Source organism: Falco punctatus, assembly GCF_963210335.1.
Source record: "Falco punctatus genome assembly, chromosome: 8".
Classification (NCBI taxonomy): Eukaryota; Metazoa; Chordata; class Aves; order Falconiformes; family Falconidae; genus Falco; species Falco punctatus.
The window spans coordinates 4,890,425-4,911,331 of NC_137588.1; the positions used below are offsets into that span (position 1 = coordinate 4,890,425).

Consider the following 20,907-nt stretch of genomic DNA (forward strand, 5'->3'; position numbering starts at 1 on the left):
GAGACTTCCCAGCTGATAGACAGTAAATAGAGAACATGGCAAGCATCTGAGGAAAGATTATTTGGAAAACTGGGAGAGATGATTCCCCTTTGGGGGGAAAGGGTGGTTATTTACAGGTTCCCAAAACAAGCTGTCTTGATAGCTCGGTGGCCCCTCTGAGGGACTGGTCTCATGTTTGATAATGCAGCTACAGCAAGGCGGGGGGCAGTTATCAAGGGAGAGGAGGAAATCCTCCTCTCGGCAAGCTGGAAGGGATCAAGTTCCTAGTATGGGAATCTGCTCCGAAAGGGGCTATGCCCTCTGTTCCCAGAAAGCCTGGGCTGGGTGTGTTAAAAGCAGAGCTTTCCCTCCCTGACAGCTTCATCCTGAGCTATGCTTTTGCTTTCATAATAAATGGTCCTGACCCAGCATATACGCTGCACAGCAGCAGGAAAATATCCTGCAAGTGTAGTCGTAAAGAGAAAAGTTCAAGGAAGAGTGAAGCCAGCTCTGATTCGGTTATTTACCATCAATCAGGCTGTTGCTTGGCAGGGAGTGGATGATTAGGAGCTTGAATGAGCTGAAAAGGGGCAGGAAGAGAAGTGGAGGCAGCATTCTTCCTATTTAAAGCTGCATCCCCTGAAAGGAGTGTTTGCAGACTGCGCTGGAGCTGGTGCTGAAAAAAAAGGGCTCGCAGACTTTGTGCTGGAACTGATGCTGAAAGGCAGCGAGACTCCCCAGCTGGCTTCATGGTGCTAAAATAACCTTATGTTTCTGCGCTTTTTGCTGCCCAGGAGGATACATGCCTAATAGCTAGGCGTGATGGCAATCTGGGTACAAACGAGAACTTTTTTCATCCTTGTTGCTTTATTAGGCCGATTTGTAACCATAAAAGCGCAAGAGGAGGAAGAATATGACGCTGGTGAGTTTCTCGCTCTCCCTCTAGAATGATTATAGTAATTCCCTGCTCTCTGCACGCAGTGGGCTCGCCGTGTGATCTGGGTGGTAAGCGGACTGGAAAACCTCTGGGGTGGAAGGGTAACAGGAGTTTTGCTTTTATAGACGTAAGGGAAGGGGGCTGAGAGGTTTGCGTCTCCAGCTTCTGGCCAGGAGACGGAGGGAGCTTGGAGCCGGGGCTCCGCGGGCGGCAGGCGGTGGGGTTGCGGGGGGCTGAGCCCCGCTGTCCCGGCTGGGGGGGCTGGGTCCTGCTGCCCACCCGGGGCTGCGGCCCTGGGGACTGTTGCAACAAAAGAAAGTGCCGGGGACGGGGCTGAAGGGAGAGCAAGCTGAGCTGGGAGAAGTAAACACAGAAGCCTCGCGCAGGGCGGAGTCGTTTGCGCTGAGCTACATCTGCATTCTCACATTCTTTGTTTTAGGGAAATAGAGAAACGTGGATTTCCTTTTTTCCTTAACTCCCCCCTCCTTTTTCCTCCTTTCTTTATTTTTCTTCTTTTTTCTTTTCTTTTTTTCCTCTTCTTTTTTCCTCCTTTTTTCTTCCTTTTTAAATCTCTTTCCTTCTTTTAATCTTTTTTTCCTTTTTTAAAAAAACTTTTTTTTGTTGTTCTCTTTTTTTTTTTTTTTTTTTTTTTTCCTTTCTTTCTCCCCTGCCACCTTTTCCTCTCCCTCTCTTTCCCCCTTTGCCTCCTTCCCCTGCCGTCGCTGGCGGGGCTGCCTGCTCCCCACCTTGGCAGAGCCACACTGGGTCCGGTCCTTAGCAAGCTCTGTGGGTGCAGGAGGGCTGGCAAGCTGCCTACCTGTCCTGTGTAACCTGCGCTCCCTTGGGCTGCTTTCTGGCTGTCTGGATGTAATATTGGTCCAGTGCCTGAGAAAGGGAGACTGTTGGTCAGGGGAACGCGCTGTGCCAGCGCCCTTCCATCACTCCGGCTGGATGTCCTGCTGTACGTTGATTTCCTGAAATGTGAGCAGGCTGGTTACAGGACACTCTGTAGCTGTTGTACTCCTGAACATACTTGCTAGGCTTCTCATACATAACACCGGCTTCTATTCCAAATAATACCTAACAAAGGGATGAATACATTCCCCTACAATAGAACTCACAGTTATTTTATTGTGTGTTTTCAAGAGTTTTTCATTTTTCTCGTAACTGAACTTTTCTGGTAATACGCGGCATTGCACAAGTGAGGAGGAATCAAAGCCCGATGAATAAAACAACACAGTAATTCTGAAACTTTTGTTCTACAAAGCAAAATGAGACTGTCCTGACTCTGCACAGCTGTGGAAGAAGTCCCATAGAGGGGGCACTTTGTATAATTTTGGAAGTATAATTCATGTACTTGCCATAAAGGGAGGCGAATATTATGCGTGTTTCGGTTACATATAACGCCCAAGAAAACACTTGTGAAAATATTGGCTTCATTTTTTGGTATCTGTTTTGTAAAAATGATAGCTTTTTTGCTGCTTAAAAAGAAAAAAAGACAGGTTTTATGTGAGATTTCTGTGGGGTTATTATGGGTCATTCACTGGTTTGTTGCTGTTATGGAAATTAGGGGATGAGCCAGTAATGTAGCAACACCTTCTGGGATGTACTTCCCGTACGCTGATGGCTGACAAAACGGAGAGGTACGTGGTAAGTCAGAGAGCAAAACATGTTGTAATGAATTAGTGACATCTGTTTGCACTTACTTCACTTATTCGTCTTCCTGTTTGAGAATGTAATAGCCCGTCTACCATTCAACAGTGTTCATTTTATTAAAAAAAAAGCTATTTGAGTGTGTTGTGTGGGATGGTGCACAGTGAGGAAGAAGAGGGGGCGGTACATCCTACACATTGGTCTGGTTTAACTGTATAAACAAGGGGTTTAAATTTTTATTTAGCTCCTGATTGAAGCCCGCAGAAGCTGCAGAATGGGCAGGTTTTTACCCTTAGTTTGTCTTGGGTTTGATAGTTGTGCAGAGGTCTGACATTAGTGTACATTGTATTGTGCTGTACCTGCTTCACTTCTCCACATTCAGTTGGTCCAGTGTGTCACCTGAATACAAGTGTTGTGGTAGACAAATATTGGAGGCATCTGTGGAAGCAGGGAAGGTGCTTCAGGAAGCTTATGTTACAAAAAAACTGTCAGACTTCCAGAAAGTACATATACTAGTGTTTTACTGGTCATTTTTCATGCCAAATCTGAGAAAAAAACATGAAGGACTAAACACCAGTTACCAACCTCAACCACAGTAGAAAGAAATAGTTTTGGCAGATCTATGTTACAGAATTTATCATGATAAGGGTGTGATATTGACAGATAAGTTGATTATAGTAAAGCAGGTAAAATGGTTGAAAACCAGTTTAATGTAAGCGCCATAATACTACCTCAGGACAAGTATACTGCTTAACATTTTCTTTTTTTGGCACTTACCATTGCTGTGCTTTTAAGTAACGCCAGTTTCTATATTATTTTTTTTCTCTTGGAACCATTGCAGATCGATCTGTTTTGTTCAGGAACACTTGGCTGGTAGTGCTAGATAGTACACACACTTAAAAGGCAGGTAAAACCCTGGAAAACAGGCACTTTCAAACCTAGTGCAACAAAATCGGTCATTTTGAGATGGCCTGTTTTAAATGTGCCTATTTAAAAGTTATTTAGGAATAAAGTCGGCATTGCAAAATCCTAGAAAGACTGGAAGATCCTGGGTTTAATTCCTGTGTAGGGGCCCAGACTAGTTGAGAAATGCAGTAGGGCTAAAAACTGCCTAGGAGATGGCTGAAATTATGTGCCATTTAAGCCCTGAACACTTGGAAGCCCTGAATATTTGGAAGCCCTGAATATTTGATGTAGGGATATCCACATGCTGTATGATTCCTCTTTCCTTAGGACTCAGGATAGAGGAAACTACTAGCAGTGCATGCTGGTTTGACCCTTTTCCCTCTACCTGTGAGGGTAAATGTGATTGCTTTCTTCAGACAAGTTGTTTAAGAAAACTAGGAACACACCTTCAGTGGAAAATCTGTTAACTTGAATCAGGGCTGAAATTGGGGGAATCAGCTCCTTCAAAAGGATTTGTCTGTGCCAAATTGCACATGGGCATGGCAGCGATGGTCTGTTGCTGCCATCCCCTGTATTTCTCACTGCAGTCCTCCACTTGCCTTTAGGTTCTCATCAGTTTCTACAACACAGCCTTGTCTGTGAATTTTGGGGCGATTTATCCTTCCCTGTCCCACTCCTGTAGTGTCAGCCCCACTTCAGCTGAGATCCATGTGAGCCCTGGTATGGATTTAAAAGTATCTAATTTGCCTGGTTCAACAGTGTGAGCTAGCAAAGACAAACAGTGGCCATTCCATTTGAGTTCATGTTTCTCTTTGCCTTCTCTGAATTCTCCAGGTCTTTCACTTTGCCTGGAAACAAGGCAAAGGAGAGAGGAGGGATGGTCTGGCCTTAATGGAGACAGAAACAGCTCAGTTGGCTGAATAGGGGCTATTAAATATGTCCATTATTCCCTCACTGATATTAGTAGCCTCTTTTCTCCCTAAAGATCATGTCTCTGTTGCACAGTCTCCTCGCTGGGGCAAGTGTTGGGTATATGATGGCAAGGGAAATTCAGCTGTAGCTGGGAGGAGGTAAGCGAGTAACTGAGCGTTCATGCCAGATGGTTCGTTGGTTTTTATGGGTCTTTCATCTTTGTAAATAGTCCTCAGCGCTCCTAAGGAGAAGGATAATGATTTTATATGAAAGATGTGGGGATGAAATCGGTCTTGCTAATTCTTACAGTTTTAGCAAGGATCTTATGATACTTGGAATCATAGAATTGTTTAGATTCTATGTTTAGATGTTTAAGAAAAGAAACATGTTTAAGATGTTTAAGATCACTGAGTCCACCTGTTAACACAGCAGTGCCAAGGCCACCACTGAACCATGTCCTTAAGGGCTGCATCTGTGTGTTTTTTAAACCCCTCCAGGGATGGTGACCCCACCGCCTCCCTGGGCAGCCTGTCCCAGGGCTTCACCGCCCTTTTGGTGGAGAAATGTTCCCTCACACCCAACCTAAACCTCCCCTGGCGCAGGGAGGTTTACTGGGAATTCACAGTTCTTTGGGGTCTGACTTATGACTCCAGAATATTTGTGGTTGTGTTCCCTGCCTGTAAAAGTGTGGGAAGGAGATTCTACAGAGAAATTTCCCCAAGAAGAGTCTTCAAGAATATTCTTCCTGCTCAGACTAAGCAAACTTGTGCTCAAAAATATGGAATACGTAAAACTGAGGGTCATGTTACGCTCTCCATATTAGCTTGGTTTTTTTAGAAAGTACTTTGTGGTTGAAGAATAATTGTGTGCTGTGGTCGTTAGTGCAGGCATATTTTTTTGCCACAGTGTTTACAGATACAGATTATTGCCATAGAGATTATTGCCAAATGGTCATTTCATGCTCTCGTTTGCATTTTGGCATGCTCACGCTTCATTTCTTAGTGAAGTCCTTTCATTTTTGTAATTTGTTTCAATATGATAACGCTTTATTTAGGTTTTTTGTTAATGTAAAACATTGCAGGATTGGTTCTGTTTAACAATCGTGTATATATAAATATAAAAATAAGCCCTTTTCAATTTGTTAACTCTTTAGAAGTTTCCAGAAAAAATAAATGTCCACTAAACCCCTCAATTTGTAATAAGATTTACCCAGGAAACCCTGCTTAGGAGCAGCTCCTGGTATATGAGTAGTATTTAGTATTTCTCTCTGAGTTAACTAGAAGTTATATCATTTTTCTGTGGTTAGAATTAGAACTGGTCAACTCATCACATTACTTGGGTTTTGGTGTTTTGTGAGACAAGCAGCACAGGGATTCTTGTGTGTACGTGTGGGGGAGCAGAAACTCTGAAGGCAGACCTTCATGCAAGACAATGATCCTTTAAAAAAAACCGAGCAGATGTTCATGGCCTGTGTGCAACTATTTTTCCATATACAGAGAAAGGCAATGAACTCAGTGCCAAAAAATAATAAAGTAATAATAAAAAAATAGTCGAAATTCCAGCCAGAGGCATGTGATCTATCCTTATATGTACACTGATTGTTTCACCCATGTTTATCTTTGTGACCCCGCACATTTTTGTGTGTAAATTCCTGGTGATATAATATTTTTTTCTCAGAAATTCTTCTTCGAAAGAATAAATGAAGGTGCCAATCCAGTGGATTCTCAGTTGGGTCAAGGAAGAGAGTCTGGGCTTGCACTTGAACTTATTTTATAGACAAAAGAACCGATTCTTAATCTAATACACAGGCCAAAACCAAGTATCCTTGAGTGTAAAATGAGTAAGTTAATCAGATTAACTCAGAATTTCAGTTTTCAACAAAGGCTTCTTGGAGTTTGAACTTTTAGAGCACGAGGAAAGATTGTTGTACTGGCAGCCTGAAATCTCAAACTGCAACAGATCCGCCTTGTTAAACCGCCCTTTGAAGCCCTGGTGAGACTGTAACGTGCAGGAGGTCAGATACGATTTGAACTGCAATGTCTGATGCATTGATTCAAAGGGTAATGAGAAAGGAATGAGGAAAATGTGTTTGTTTCTGTCGTCAAAAATAAGTGTTAAGAAATCAGGTACTTTCAAGCTGGAGAAAAATGGCTTCTAAGTCACATAACACCTTGAGGATGAGAGGTACCTCAGAGGCGATGCTGTGTACTGTTTACATCTTTAATGTAATCAATACGTTGTGTCACAGATTATTCTGTGATTTATGCTTTTCCTGACTTAAATTCTGAGAAACATGAAGAGTTAGTGCTGTTGCTGAGCTACCAGAAAGGATAAACCAGTGATACTGTCTATAGAAGTGACACAACAATTTGTTCATATAAATTCTTTTTTTATAGGTTGATTTATAGTTACAAAAACAATAGCATGCAGTAGGCTTTGGATGCTGATAAGCCCCCAGTGCTATGGCAATTAAAATATCCAAACCATTACTTACAATTATCTTTTCTTAGTAAGCAACGTACATTTTTCATAGCCTGCTGTGCTGTCTTTTATTCATGTAGTGAGAAACAATTCCATTATTCCACTATCCCACCCGCGTTTGCTGCGGAAAGGTCATGTGTTATATAAGCATGAAGACTAAGAATGGTTGTCAGAGGGCCAGCGGTGGGATGCTCCCTGTACGGGGAACCTCTATTCATGCACACCCTTGGGATTCCTTGTTTATTAGCTGCTGAAGATAGGTCTTGTCTTTGGAGGGCTGGTCTAAGCGTTGTTCCTTGGCCATGCTGCTGCCAGCTCAAACTTGATTGGAGTTCTGGAGAATTTGTGTTTTTTCTGCAGCTTTGTGTAAATAGTACAGTTGGGAGAATGACGTAATGGGGTTGGTTTTATACTGAAAAAATTCCATGGTGTTTTGTGTCTTTGCTAGTTTTCATTTATAGCCTTTGGATTATGTAACGGTAGCATGGGGGGACTAAAGAATTAATTTGAATCTCTGTGCCCCTGTTTTTTTGGATAATGTGACTGAGCAGAAACACAAGCAGCGACTGATACTGCTGGCAGGAATTCAGAGTTTTGGACATGAACTCGCTTAGAGTAGGAACAGAAGAGTAAACTGTCTCTCGGAGGCCTGTTCCCCGCTGTGCGGTAGATGTCTGGCTGAGAAGGTCCGTACAGTATCTTCTCCAACTGCTCTTTGGTCAGGAGCTGCCTGCCAGCGTCCTTCGGCAGGCTGCCCGCCTGAAGGGAGGCATTAACGGCACAATGGCAGCATGGTGCGGCGAGGGATTAAGGGAGATAAAAGGTATCGTCCTGAGTCTTTCCTGGGCCAGTTGCTCCAAGGTGAATACTGCACATTAGATGGTAACAAAAATAGAAGCTAAAAGCCAGGAGGAAACTGTTCCTCATTTAAGAAGGCCTGTCCCTGGATAGTTAGTTGTGTTACTACAGGTAACCTCAGAGGTTATGCTGAGGGTTTTGTTTAAAGCCGTCCTCTCTCTTCCAAGAAACCATAGAAGACCTTGACTGATATTTAATCACTTTCTGGTCTGAAGTCTTATGTCTCTTGTCCTGTTAAATATCCCAGTAGGTCAAGAAAAAAATTTTAAGGAAAAAAATAAAGCGGAAGCAGTGAACAGAAGCTGTGCTTGCTTGATTGATTGCCTGTTTTCCACCCAGCTTTTCACAAATATTTCCTTTACAGGCTTCTACCAAATCTCTTGATCTGATGAAAATGTGATGTAATGACGTACTGATTGCTATCTTATGATAATTATTTTTGTCTAATTTTCTGTCTGTTTTAAAGTGTTATTTTTGTCAGCTGCAGTGCCTTAAGCATTCCAAATACTGAGTCTCGCATGCTCGATGGTTGGATAACAGCATTCCGTGGCGCATTGTTGAGATAAATAATTGAAATCTCACTGGCAAGAAGAACTTACTTCAGACTAGGATATATGATTAGTTTTGTTAGACATATAAGGATGATTTAGCCATCTTTAAGCCATCAGTGCTATTTTAGGTAAATCAAGTTACCTTGAATGATGAACATTCAGTTGACCCAAATTATGAATTTTAATTATCAGTAACAAGTAATACAATAAATAAAAATGTATTTTTTTTTAATACAGTATGATCTATATTTGGCTTTCTCACATTAATGATGAGCCTCTTAGTAGGAAAGATACCACTGAGTGGCCGGATCATCTCACTCCTCCTCTAAAACTCCTGGCTGTTTTCTGAAATTCCTCTTCCCATCACAAAAGGAGAACATACTTTAATGTCACTTATCTTCACGTGTGTCCCAGACCCAATGGTAGTGATGCTTTGCACAAGAGGTTAAGGTCAAGAAAGGAGAGCATTCTCTGTGGCAGCTGTGACCAGACCCATAGAAACCTGCCAACTAGATGAACCGAGACAGCGATTAACCGCTGAGGGCTCCAGCTAGCAAACCACCTTGTGGTTCTGGGGTTGTCCTGGCTTAATGTTACCTAACAGCATGGCTGCTGATCCCAAACTGGCTGAAGGTGTCTTTATTTAGTAATGTATTATTGCTACAAGGCAAGCTCATTTATTACAGTTCTGGAAAAATCCTGATTTATTCAACAGGAACTTTGAAAATCAGTTAGACTTCAGGTCTCTGGAGATAGGAACAGATCTTTCCAAAATAGTTTAGAAGTCAGACTTGCAGATGGGACTGTAGCATCCCTAAGGGAGGACTTGAGCATCATTCATTGTGTGCCCTGTTGAATTATAACTAACTTGGTTGTTGTTACAGGGCAAGGACATTGCAGAGTTCCTGTTCCTGCCCCCACTCCCCCCCTCCCCCCAATAATTTTAAAAGGCTTTATGCTGTGTTGATGTAAAAATGTTTGATTGCTAGTAAAGCATTTGGCTCACTGTCTTAGGAAATCTTAAAGTTAGTATTGGCTTGAATGTTGCTGTGGTGAGTGGTGGGAGAATTAAATAAAGGTGTGTGATTAAGAGTAATGTATCTTCATTGTGGATGGAACCTCATGGTTTCACAGACAGTCTTCTGTAATCTGGACCAGGAAAGAAACAGGATGTTAACAAAATTCACAGATGATAATGAGTAATGAAATACTTGCCATCCGTGCAAAAATACGGGTAAGAAATACAAAGAAGAGAATTATCTTTAAAACGTGTAAGCTGGAGTGATGAAAACGACAGAGTTTGCGTTGTGCTCTGTAATCAGAGCAGGCTAAAACTAAGGAGGCTCTTCTTTGGCACGTAGTAGGAATCGGTGAAGAGAAATGTGGTTCTTAGGATCCAGTAGGCAGAAAAACACAAGGAAAAGAATGAGAGGCTTTTTTTCATCCTTCAGTAATCAAGTCCAATGTCAGCTTATGTGGTAATTTATGGGGGGGGGGGGGAAAAGGTGATAAAATAGAAATTTAGGTGACCCAGACTTGAATAAGACAGATGTTCTGAGGACTGAATGTCTTTTATTCGAGGTTTTTGCCATGTGCACACCTGCCAGACTGAGTAATCCTCAGTGTGTCCAAAGCTTTGAGAAGGGAAGATGAAGGGAAGCAAAAGAAGCAGGAGCTTCCAGAGAGGCATGGGGTGCCAGGTGCGGCTCGTGCCTCTTGAGGAGCCCTTGGCTCTGCGCGACTGAGGTGTTATTGCCCTATTGTGACCTCAGGCTGAGGAAAAGGAGTGGAAATAGTTTGCATTTTCCACTCCTTCAGAGGCATAGACAGGAAGTAGTATCTCTCTTCCTTTGTATTAATTTTCCATTGAAGGAATGGCTTCTTTCATTACAAAATCCCCAAACCCAACACACTCTAATGCATGCATTGAAAATCTAGTGGTTTCTGAAAGCAAAGGTAATCAACTTCATGATGCAGTTAAAGAACCTGCAATGTTGAAGTTGTATTTTCTTTAACTCACGCAGACCATACAAGAGCTTTTCACATGCTATATATCCAAATTGACAGTGTTTCTTCAGGCCTGTGAGACATTAAAACAATGTTTTTAACAAAGGGCTTACAAGTCAGAATTGTTGCATTATGCCTGCTTTGTATCTTATGGCACACAGCATCTGACATGTTAGCTATCCTATATTTTAATGATTGCTCGAACTGAGTCCCGAAAAGGAATCCATGTGGCAACAACTTCTGAAGACACCGTTAAGACTTTTACAGACTTTGTGTTCAAATCATAGCACTTTTGATGTCGTCATTCCAAGCATATCATACAAAAGACTCTAGGTTTTATATGTGAAATCTCATTTTGTCCATTAGCGCCGCGCCCCCCCCCCCTAAATCTTAGTAAAAAAATATTTCAATTTCAAATTGCATGCAGTAGGTAAAGAACACAATTCTGAATGTAGCTTATTGCTTCATATTTATTTTAAATATCTGTAATGTAGAACTCTCTCAAATTAGGAATGTTTGGGGCTACCAGTATACATGCTAAAACTCTAAAAATAAAATCATACATATTTGTAACTTAATGTGCGTTAAATTTTAGAGTAGTGTAATAGGGAATGCATTTTATATATACACACATATATATATACACACACATATATATAAAGCGTGATGTCTTAAGACATCAGACATTCCCACTGTATGGGAACTACATTGCAAGGCAGATGCATCTCGCTGGTGAAAGTAATGGAGGATGATTTCCAGATGTTTAAATGCTTGCTTTGGCAAGAGTCAGAAAATACTGGAACACGCATTGGCAACAAAGGAAGAGAAGAGCTTGATGTAAGAGGCACCAAGCGTGATGACAAGCAAGGCAGAACACGGAAAATGGAGCTATGCGGAGAAGGAAGAGCCAACACAACTGTATGGCTGCAGGGGCAGCACTGAATCTTGGAATTGTGCTGATGATTGGCAGAGTGCCTTCGGAAGCCTGCTTCAGAAATTAGAACTGAGATTAGGGAAATTGTCCTTTACCTTTTAAAACTTTTGCTGTAGTGATAGAAAATTTTATCTAAACCTGAACGCTGAGATTGAGTAGCTTGAGCATGCTTTGATTTCATGGTGCCGTAAAGTGCAGGACCCTCCTATGAATTTGTGCGGTGCTGAGCACAAAGCATCCTTCATCTCAAATGAAGCCTGAGGGTACTACTGTAATATATGTACTGAGTCACCATGCTAATAATATATTTCTTCAATTGCATGGATTTTCGTGTTGAATAGCTGACTAGTTTCAGAAGTGGAATCTGGCTCCTCAGCAAAGAAATCTCTAGACAGTGAATCACACCTCTGTAGCCGTACCATGTTGTATCAAAATGTTCCCACTCCTTGTTTTTTTTTTTTTTTAATTTTTTTGGGGGGGCAGGGTGCGATGGTGGGGAGAGAAGAGTTAAACCTTGTTCTCCTCAAGCTGTGCATGGTTGCCCTTATGAAGAATGCTAGGGCCAGCCAGTGCTCTAATTTTTATTACTAATATCTTTGTAACAGTTTTAGAATTGAGGCTATAGAGCACTTAGGGTTTTTTTTGGTTGTGGGTATTTTTTTTTTCTTTCTTTCTTTTTCCAGCTGTTCTCTGTCTCTTTGAGCCTTCCCTGGTTTCCTAGGAAACCTTTGCAGGACAGAATTTGTCTATTTTATAGGCACTGTGCAAGATAGGCAGTTTATTTTGTTTGTGTTTGAATGTAATGAATACAGAAAGTAAATATTTGGTGATCTAAATCTGCCATTCAGGAGAGTAATTTGGAAATCTGACTTGAAGCACATGAATAGCCTTATTTCTTGTAGTGAGGTGACTTCTGCGTAGTTTGTTTGCCCCTTAATGAATTAAAACTTTCATTATTTCAATTTTTCATGTCAAAGAGGGCAACAGACATCAGCATCTATTTGTCTGAAGTAAGTATGAATTAGGAAAATTGACAGCAGTGAGTTACTTGCAATAAAAGAGTAGTTAGAAATCTTTTATCAATTACACTGAAAAATGTTAAGTGCACATAGAGATGATTTTCGTATAAGCAGTGTTTTTAAAATCTGTTATCCCTGGAGTATTAGAGCTATGCAGGCTTTCTGTAATAACCCCCCCAGATGAAGTCGTGCTGAGTTTTGCTATCCTTTTGCACAGATTCATGTGATTTTGACCGAAGATTGCTTTCAGTTGTGAGCAAATGTCATTACACAAACACAGCCTGGTTTCTGGTTTCAGGGGGACCCAAGGGAATCTCAGGGGCTTTGCTTTGAGTTTTCTCCATGCTCAGGTCTGACACAGAAAAAATCTTTGCATCATCTCAGTACAGAAAAGCAAGTTAAGGCTTTCAGGGTTCTAAAGATGGTCCACGTGCTTAGTATGACAGATGAACATCTGTTAAATTTTACATGAAGCTACAGGATGTTCAGTAAAGACTTAAAATTGGGACAGAATTAAGCATGCCTGATCTGGATAGTGACTTGACATTTGGTGTGTGTAACATCCTAATCTGTAGCTCTGCCTGGGAGAAAGCCGCTGAGCGATGGCAGGAGGAGGAAATGTGACTGTGCCTGGGAAGGGGAGGCTCCTGCCGTCCCGCTTGCTAACAGGACATAGCTGTGGCTTAGGCTGTCTTATAAATGTCAGCGAGTGTTGCCTCAATGCCATGAGAAGAAACTTTCTGGTGTGATAGTTCCCTGCCTTTCTCCTACTGGGACAGGAATCAACTGAGAAATTCATGGCACACAGGGTTTCAAAATGCCATGTGAGAGAGCAAGATCCTGCTGCTCTGCTTCGTGTCTGCATCAAATGTCCCTGCTTTCAAACCCCCGATTACTTCATTGGTACTACTTGGTGAGTAGGGGTCCCTTGAGAAAAGGAGTAAGACTTTTTAAAATGTTATTTATATTTTAGTCTACTTATCCCGTAGCTTAAATGTTTCAACTTCTGAAAAAAAAGTCTGAAAACATAGCTAAAACACATCACTGCTTTTGAGGTAAAGCTGGTCTATGCCCTGAAGGATGATGAGTTGAAGGGAAAGCATACGCTGTTAGGTAGGTAGTATTGTTGCCCAGACTTACTAGCCACCGATACTCAGATTAGCTGGGACAGTCCTAGGATCCAGGAGTGTGTAGCTTCCTCAAATAGTTACTTAAGGGCTTTGTTCTTGGAGAAAGCTGTGAGGCACTGTGCAGCAGTTACTGCAGTGAACTACAGGGCGAGTATAGGCCGTCTTGGGTCCGTGTGTAAAGGCCATTCTCCAGTTTGTCCAGTGTTTCCACCCCCAAGCAAGAAAAAAGGTTTGAATGGATCCCTACTCTCTCCCAGTGTAATGGTATAAAACTGAACTTGGGTAGGATTAATAGAGTGGTTCATCTTCTGGCTTTCAGTTGTTTACTTTGAAACCATAGGTTTGAGGCTGGTTTAGCAAAAGGGTAGACTTTTACTAAAAGTAGTTTCTAGGGGCTGTTTGTTAGAACTATTGGCTTATACTTCTGGTCACAAAAAATAGGAATCAGAATGATTTTTAATTTTTTCCCTGAGTTGGATTTTGTTTCTTCATAAAATGGCTAAATTAACTTATCTTATTCTTGGAAGGGTGTGTGTGTCTGCATTCTTTTTTTAATTTTTTTTATTCTAATCTCCTCCCTCATGCAGGCTGAAAGACTGAAATTCCTCCTTGAAGTATGCAAGACTTAGAATTCTCGAAGTCATTTATTTATACAGTGTGATGCAGTTCACAATGAAATGTAAATACCAGGACTCTGATGCTCCTGCTTTTGCAGCTAGCATTGATTTAAATCTGTTTATTAAAATGGCAGAATGAGCTTTAGGTCATTTTGTCACAGTCAGGCAAGACAAATAGGTAATTATTATAAGCCCTTTTGATATCTAACAAACTGTGATGTTTGAGGCTAGATCTTGCTTAGACCTGGTTCCCTTAGTCCTTGTCTCAGTAGGTAGAAGGTGAGGTTTTTTCCAGGGGTGGTGATGGTGGTATAAGTTTTCTTGGTTTTTTGGGGGTGGGGAGTTTTGTTGTTTTTTTTTTGTTTTTTGTGTGGTGGTATGTGTGGGGTGGGTTGTTTTTTTTTTTTTTGTTGGTTTTGCTTGTTGGTGTTTTGTTTTGGTTGGTTTAGTTTGATTTGGTTGCCGTTTTCCTTTTTATTTTATCTTCCCCCTGGAGTTACCTAGTATAAATAAGGGGATCTGGCAAATGGTTTCAGAGCTAACGCAGGAGAAACTTTTCTTGCCCCTTTGTGTGTCCCATAAAAGCAATCCTTCGAGTACTGCTAGCCTTGCTCTGAGATGACAACGACAAATGGTATCCCACAACTCTGGTTAAGGCAAGTTTAATAAAAGAAATTGCATCAGTTGTTGCTGACAGTAGCCTCTGTCACATTGAAAAACAGAGCTAATATCTTTGGTTTGTTTAGGAATAGCAGAATCAATTTTTCAGGAATACAGGTATTAAAAAGAAAAAGCAACAGCTGTGTAACCTGTAGGTCATTACAGACGCTATACCATTACAGCAATTAGAGTGGGTTTTTTTATGCAATGCAGCACAATCTCTTTGGGCATCTGAAATGTTTCTTTTAAGTCTTAAATCGACTAAATATATTCCCTGTTCCTAAAGGGTGATATAGGCGTGTGCCATTCTTCATGTATAGCTGTGCTATACATTTTTGTAGCCCAGTAGTAGATTTGGGGCTGGGAGAAGTTGCAGATCTAGTCATTATCCCTACTGATAGATGTACTACTGAAGAACACAAAATATTTCTTCAAAATGCCTTTTCCCTCTGTTCTACCTTACACTAGTTTTCTTGGGGTTTTTTTTTCCTTCTTTGTTTTCCTGTTCCTATCCTGTGGGAGACACGTGGGAGCCTGCTACCAGACAGCTCTGGTTTTGGAAATGGAATTGTCTTCATGCAAATTGCCCGACAGGCATTGTTTTTCTTTCAGTACAACTAAATGCACTCACTGCCGTACTTTGACGAGTCTGACATGCTTGCAAAATACAGGGTTTTGTAGCCTGTGAAATCTCTGCTATGTTGTATGCGATTAAAGCTCAAGTTATATGGTGCACCAGTGCTTTAGGTGGTGCTTACTCAGAGAAACTTTCTGCAGCAAGAAATGTGACTGGTGTCATGGAACATCCCTTATCTACTGAAAAGGTGAAGCCTTGAATAGGCTGGTGTATGTGTTATTTAGGCTCTGTAAGAACGTTAAGAAGAAAAGAATAGAGAGTAGAAAAAATGTAAACATATTACAACTTCCATTGATCCAAACCGACTTTCCATTTTTGTTTAAGGAGTATTCTCCCTGAGTTGCTGTGTGTTTGAGTTCTCTGTTTTTATAACATGAATAGTGCAGCAATTACCTGAAATTAGTAAGCTGTTTGTTGTGTAGGAGTTTTCTACTCAGTTTAAAGTGTTACCTGTATTCATAAGAAATTAATATTAAAAATTATGGTGCCAGGACCTCAGGTGCTTGAGGTCTGATTTTAAGGGACTGAGTTTCTAAAGCAAGTTGTGAAGCCTGTGTGCAGCATAGTCTAGTTCAGCAGAACGCGCCTCTGAGCCAGCACTACAGGCTTCTCTGATCCGTGCATCTTGGCGCTCAAACTCCCACAATGATTTTGTTCTTCAAGCACTGGTAGTTTTAAAACAGGAAGTAGAAAGTGGAAGATAAATTTTTCTCAAGATCTATTAACATGCCTCGTTGATCATATTTTAATATTCCTGTCTTAAGGAGAGTTTGAAATGGATTTTATTTCTGGATTATTTTGAAAGTATCGTATTTCTCTGTCATAGTAAAATGACAACCCCTTCCAAAACAGTCTACATACCAATGCCTTGTGCCTAAGTTCGGGTGTAAGGATGTTGCACTGCTCGTAAATAGGGGAATGGAAATGTAGAGTGATGAGATGTCTATCTCCAGCTGGCTGCTGATTCTGAATATTCCCTTTGGATGCTGATGGGGAGCATGCAGCAGGGAAGGCCCTCCCTACAGGTATATTCATATAGTGACCACCTTCTAGGTAAGGGTCTTTCACAGTGAGCTCTAGACATCTGCTTTACGTCAGGAATGTTTGAACGTATAGCTCAGTGGCAAGAGGATGTCTTGCAAAAGGCTGTCACACATTTGCTTATGCTCTTGGAAGACACCTCTCTTACCAGAGAGATGATTTACCTGCATGCTATTCTGTTCTTTGACTGTTTATTAATAGATGAACATCTGGGATTTAATTTATTGCCCTTCAGATATTCTGAAGAGTAATTATGTTCTGAATGGAGCAATCGCAGGCTTTGTACCTTACAAGCTGGCTGCTCTGCCTCTGTGCTGGTCGCTGGGCTCCTCAGGGTGTATTGTTTTTGAGGAGAGCCTGCCAGTAACGAACGAGGCCTGTTTTCCATATTGACCTCAAACTGTACATAATTACCTAAATCCAGCCAACCATAACAATGAGGTGCGCATAGAAAATACGCTTCATAGAGGCATTTTATAGAGCTTGCAATGCAGTTAAGTTGAAATTACATAGCTATTTATGGGAAATGTATGGTTAGTTATGCCCTCTGCTGCGCCTTCCCTCAGTTCCACGCCACAAAAGAAACACATCGGCTGTATCAGCACTGCTGTGAGGTTGGCTGCTGCCGTATTTTGGCTGGAAACGATATTATTGAACAATAGGAATGCCTTTATGTCATTCTTTAATACCTTTGCAATAATGCTCATTTCCCAATGAGAGCAAGTTTAACATAAAATGAATTTATTCTTTGACATTTTTAGTGCAGTCAATCAAGAGAGTCATTGCTCTGTATTCGTAAACATCTCCTGCCCGCCCCAGGCTTGATTGGTGAGCCTGTTGCTCAGCCCACAGTTAAGGGCCAGGGCATTAGGACTCTTAAGAAGGTGAAGTTTCTCTCCAAAGTATGAGTGGGATGCTGGAGGGAACTTCAGTCTGGCAATGTGACATTTACTTAAGGCAGCGGAGCAGGATTTGGGCTTGCATGTGACTGGACATCCCTGCTGCTGAGCTGCCCCCTTCTTAGGGTGAGAAACGTGTTTTGGGCAGGGAATTTGCTTTTATTTGACTAAGATGTTGAATTTCTTCATTTTGCATGCCAGTTTTCCTTGCTCTGAGCAAGCTGAATAGTGACCAAATGAAAGTTCTTTTCATTGTAGGTGAATTACTTTGAGGGTAAAAATGAAGAATTGGTTTGTCTCCTATATACGGATTCCCATTTGTGAAAGAAACAATTAGTAAACTGATGATTGATTGATGATCCTAATTATGATACTGAGCTGACCTCTTCATTGAAAAAGTTGAAAAAACATGCCCATTTTTCTTGTTGTCCTTGATAGACTAGCATGAAAGTAAACAAAAGGATTAATTTCACATGAATGTTTCTAACAGTGGCGTTTTATTCTCACAACTAAGCTGATTGTGGAGTGGAAACTTAACTACGCATTTGATTCTTGTTCGACTTGGCACTGAACTAGCAACTCTAGGTATTTTACATGTAGTAGAAATATTTCTCATGCAGTAGGCATTGAAATAGCTTGAGGGAGAGACACCTGTGCAGATTTTGTGTGTAACAAAGATAATAAACACTTTATTTGAATGTGTTATTAACAATTTTGTTGGGTTTGTGTTTTTGTGAGGTGTGGGGTTTTTTGGGGTTTTTTTAATGCAGCTCTCGGGAGGTTCATGTATTTTATTTATTTTTCCCTTTGGTCTGCAGTATGTAATATAAGTTCAGAGCTTGGGTATGGCCGTAGGAAAACTGCTTGGAAATCAAAATCCCTGGAGCCGGTGCTGAGACCCAGGAGCAGTTGCTGATCCCAGGGTGACATCCAGGCTGCTGCTGTGTGCAGTGAGCCTGCTCTCCCTTCTTCTAGGCTGGCACCTTTAAATGCTTAAGCCAGTCTTTGTTATTTCTGAAATCAGCACAGAACCAGTGAAATAAAGGCAAGCCACCGTTTATTTACTTCAGCTTTCATGAAGCAGGCCTATCCCAAGCCCTAGGCAACCTGCCATCAATTATCCACACAATTCATAACAATGAAAGCAAAAAAGCAGCAAACCATACCCACATTTGCCAACTGCCTTGGCTTAGGGGAAATGAAATCATCCAGCCCCTTATGTTCCCTTAGGGCCTGCAACTCTGCCCCTATCAAACATTTGTTCCAAAAACAAGCTATGTCTCTGTTGGAGTTAAAAATGTACATCTTAATATATTGCAACAGATCATGAAATTTCCTAGCTTAGAAAGCCGGCAGTGCCAAGCTCCTCTTCTATAGACTATAATTTCCTTTCTGAAGAGAGAAGAAGCATCTGGACCTACTCAGTCCCCAGTGCAGTATTCCTCCTCCACGTCAGCAAGCTGGAGCTCCAGTGTGACTGGCCAGGGTCAGCTGTGGACTGCCTGGAATCTTCTTATTAAACAAGCCCAGAGTTTTGGATCTGGACCAAACCCCAGAACTGAACACACTGGGACGTTTGAAAAGTCCTTTTTCAAAACCAGAACTCTGTTGCAAAAGGTCATCGATGCACGCTGTGGACATTTCCCTGTCTGCTCTGAGTCTCAGACCTCAAGTACAAAAACTTCTCCCAGCAGAACTAACATTAAAAACTCAATTAACAGAGGGGTTTTCTTTCATTCATCTGTGCAACGAACAAGGGAAATAGGCTATGTTTAACTTCTTGAGACCAGAATTAAACTGGCAGTTTAGGATTATTTTGGTTTAGTTAGAAAATATTGTTTAAAATGTTTGTTCTCAGCCACTGTCTCTTGGTAGAAATTTTCCAGTAATTAAACTTCTGTCAAAGGCCATACTTGAATTGTGATAATATGAAGTTATAATGGGATTAATGGTAGATTTTTAATTTTGTGGAGAAGATGGTGTGATGTCTAATATCTGTCCTGGTTCTGTCTCCCTGGTTCTTTCTAGACTACTGTTCTTCTGACTTTGCTAAGAGAAAACACAGTAACATTATTCTTTGCACCAGATTAATGCAAGAATTGTTGGCCACTGACAGGCTAGGGTGGATGGAGATGTACAAATGGGACTTTTGGTAGATGTTGATTGGGGAGATTTGAACAAGATGCCCCCAGTGGAGACGAATTGTCTCCTGACCCTATTGGCCTTAAAAAAAACCCACCCCAAAACCTCACACTAAAAGCGCAACACCCACACCCCTCCAGCACCCCCAGAAAGACCCATCAGCAGTCTGGGCTTCCCGGTTTTCTGGATGCTGTGTTTGAAGCCAGCTCCCACCCAGCACTTTTCCGAAAGGCTTGGCTGAGCAGTGCTGAAACTGCCTGCATCTGTAGTGTGGATTCTTTGGGGTTATTTTTCAACACCAAACAATTTTGCAGTATGTTCTTCCTTTGATTGCAATGTCATACTTGGGTAACTAATGCATGAAAAAATGCACTGTCAAGTCAGATTATTTGACTTACTGTCATGACACTTCTGTTTGGAAGAGGCAGATCTGGGAATGGATCTTCATCTGGTGTGAATTACAGTGCTTCCATTACTTCAGCGGAATAACTTACACAAGCCAAAGGTCTGCAACATTATCCAGAGACCAGGTGTGCCACATGTTTTGGGTTTTTCTCCCCATTGTCTGTAAAACTGCAGTGTATGTATTAATGACTGCAGGCTTTCTAGCGTGGTGCTGATCTGTTCGTTGTGGTGTGTGTAGCTAATGTTAATCACAGTTAGCAATCATGCAATGAAAATATTATCCTTGCTAATGCTTACCTTGCATATAAAGTACATCCGTAAATTTGGAAGTATTCCCTTACCTCCAGGCTGTAATTTGGGGATAGGAGAAACTCCCATAATGCACACACATTTAAAGTGAAAAAAACCAAACAACAAACCCAACAAAAACCACACACACAAAAAACCAAAACCAACAACAAGAAAAAAACCAAATAAAAATGTAACAGTTCATTGTTTGCTATTTTTTGGGCCTTCCTCCAATGCAGCCCTGAAATGCCTGAATTAACGCTTGGATTAGGGCCTCGTCCTGTTGTTGGGATGCCGTTACTGGGCAGTTCCACAGTTTGCTATGTCCTAATTAGAGAACGTGAGAGAGACGTGCTCTCCCCTGTGGGGTGAGAAGCCAGGCCCAGCTTTGACCTCACACGAGTGCTCAGTTGATGCGTTTCAGAAGCCACGTAATGTTACGGGTGAAAATGGCTGGATGTAGAGCCTGGTGAAGCTTGCATCAGGTCCGAATGTGGGCAATGATACAGGCAGGTTTCGGTGCATTAATTCCTAATCTGTAGCAGATTATCTAGTATTTTCACTGACACCACTGTAAGCTTTTGGAGAGAGGACCAGATCTTTTTGCCTGATCGCAAAGTCCTCACTGGGGCTTCCAAGTGTTGCCATAAAATAGATGCTGATGGTACTAATAAAACTACTAATAATAGTAGCCATAGGAAGCTGGGCTGTCTCCTCCTGACTGAAATGTTTTATTATTTAAATAAAGTATTAGGATATCATCAAGCTTATGGTCCAGTAAAATGAATAAAATTAAACAGATTATTTATGTCCATGAATAACCATGTCATTCTTTCACATATTTTATGTTA

General features: G+C 41.3%; 1 protein-coding gene across 1 annotated transcript in view; it reads left to right on the top strand.

Moving 5' to 3' along the window:
• The first annotated feature begins 402 nt into the window (after nucleotides 1–402).
• COL5A2 (collagen type V alpha 2 chain) overlaps nucleotides 403–20,907 on the top strand; it is a 113,058-nt gene continuing 92,553 nt past the window's right edge. Inside the window, exon 1 of the mRNA XM_080398778.1 lies at nucleotides 403–901. Within this exon, the coding sequence (XP_080254904.1) occupies nucleotides 802–901 (100 nt within the window). The 5' untranslated portion in view covers nucleotides 403–801. The remainder of the gene's footprint in view (nucleotides 902–20,907) is intronic.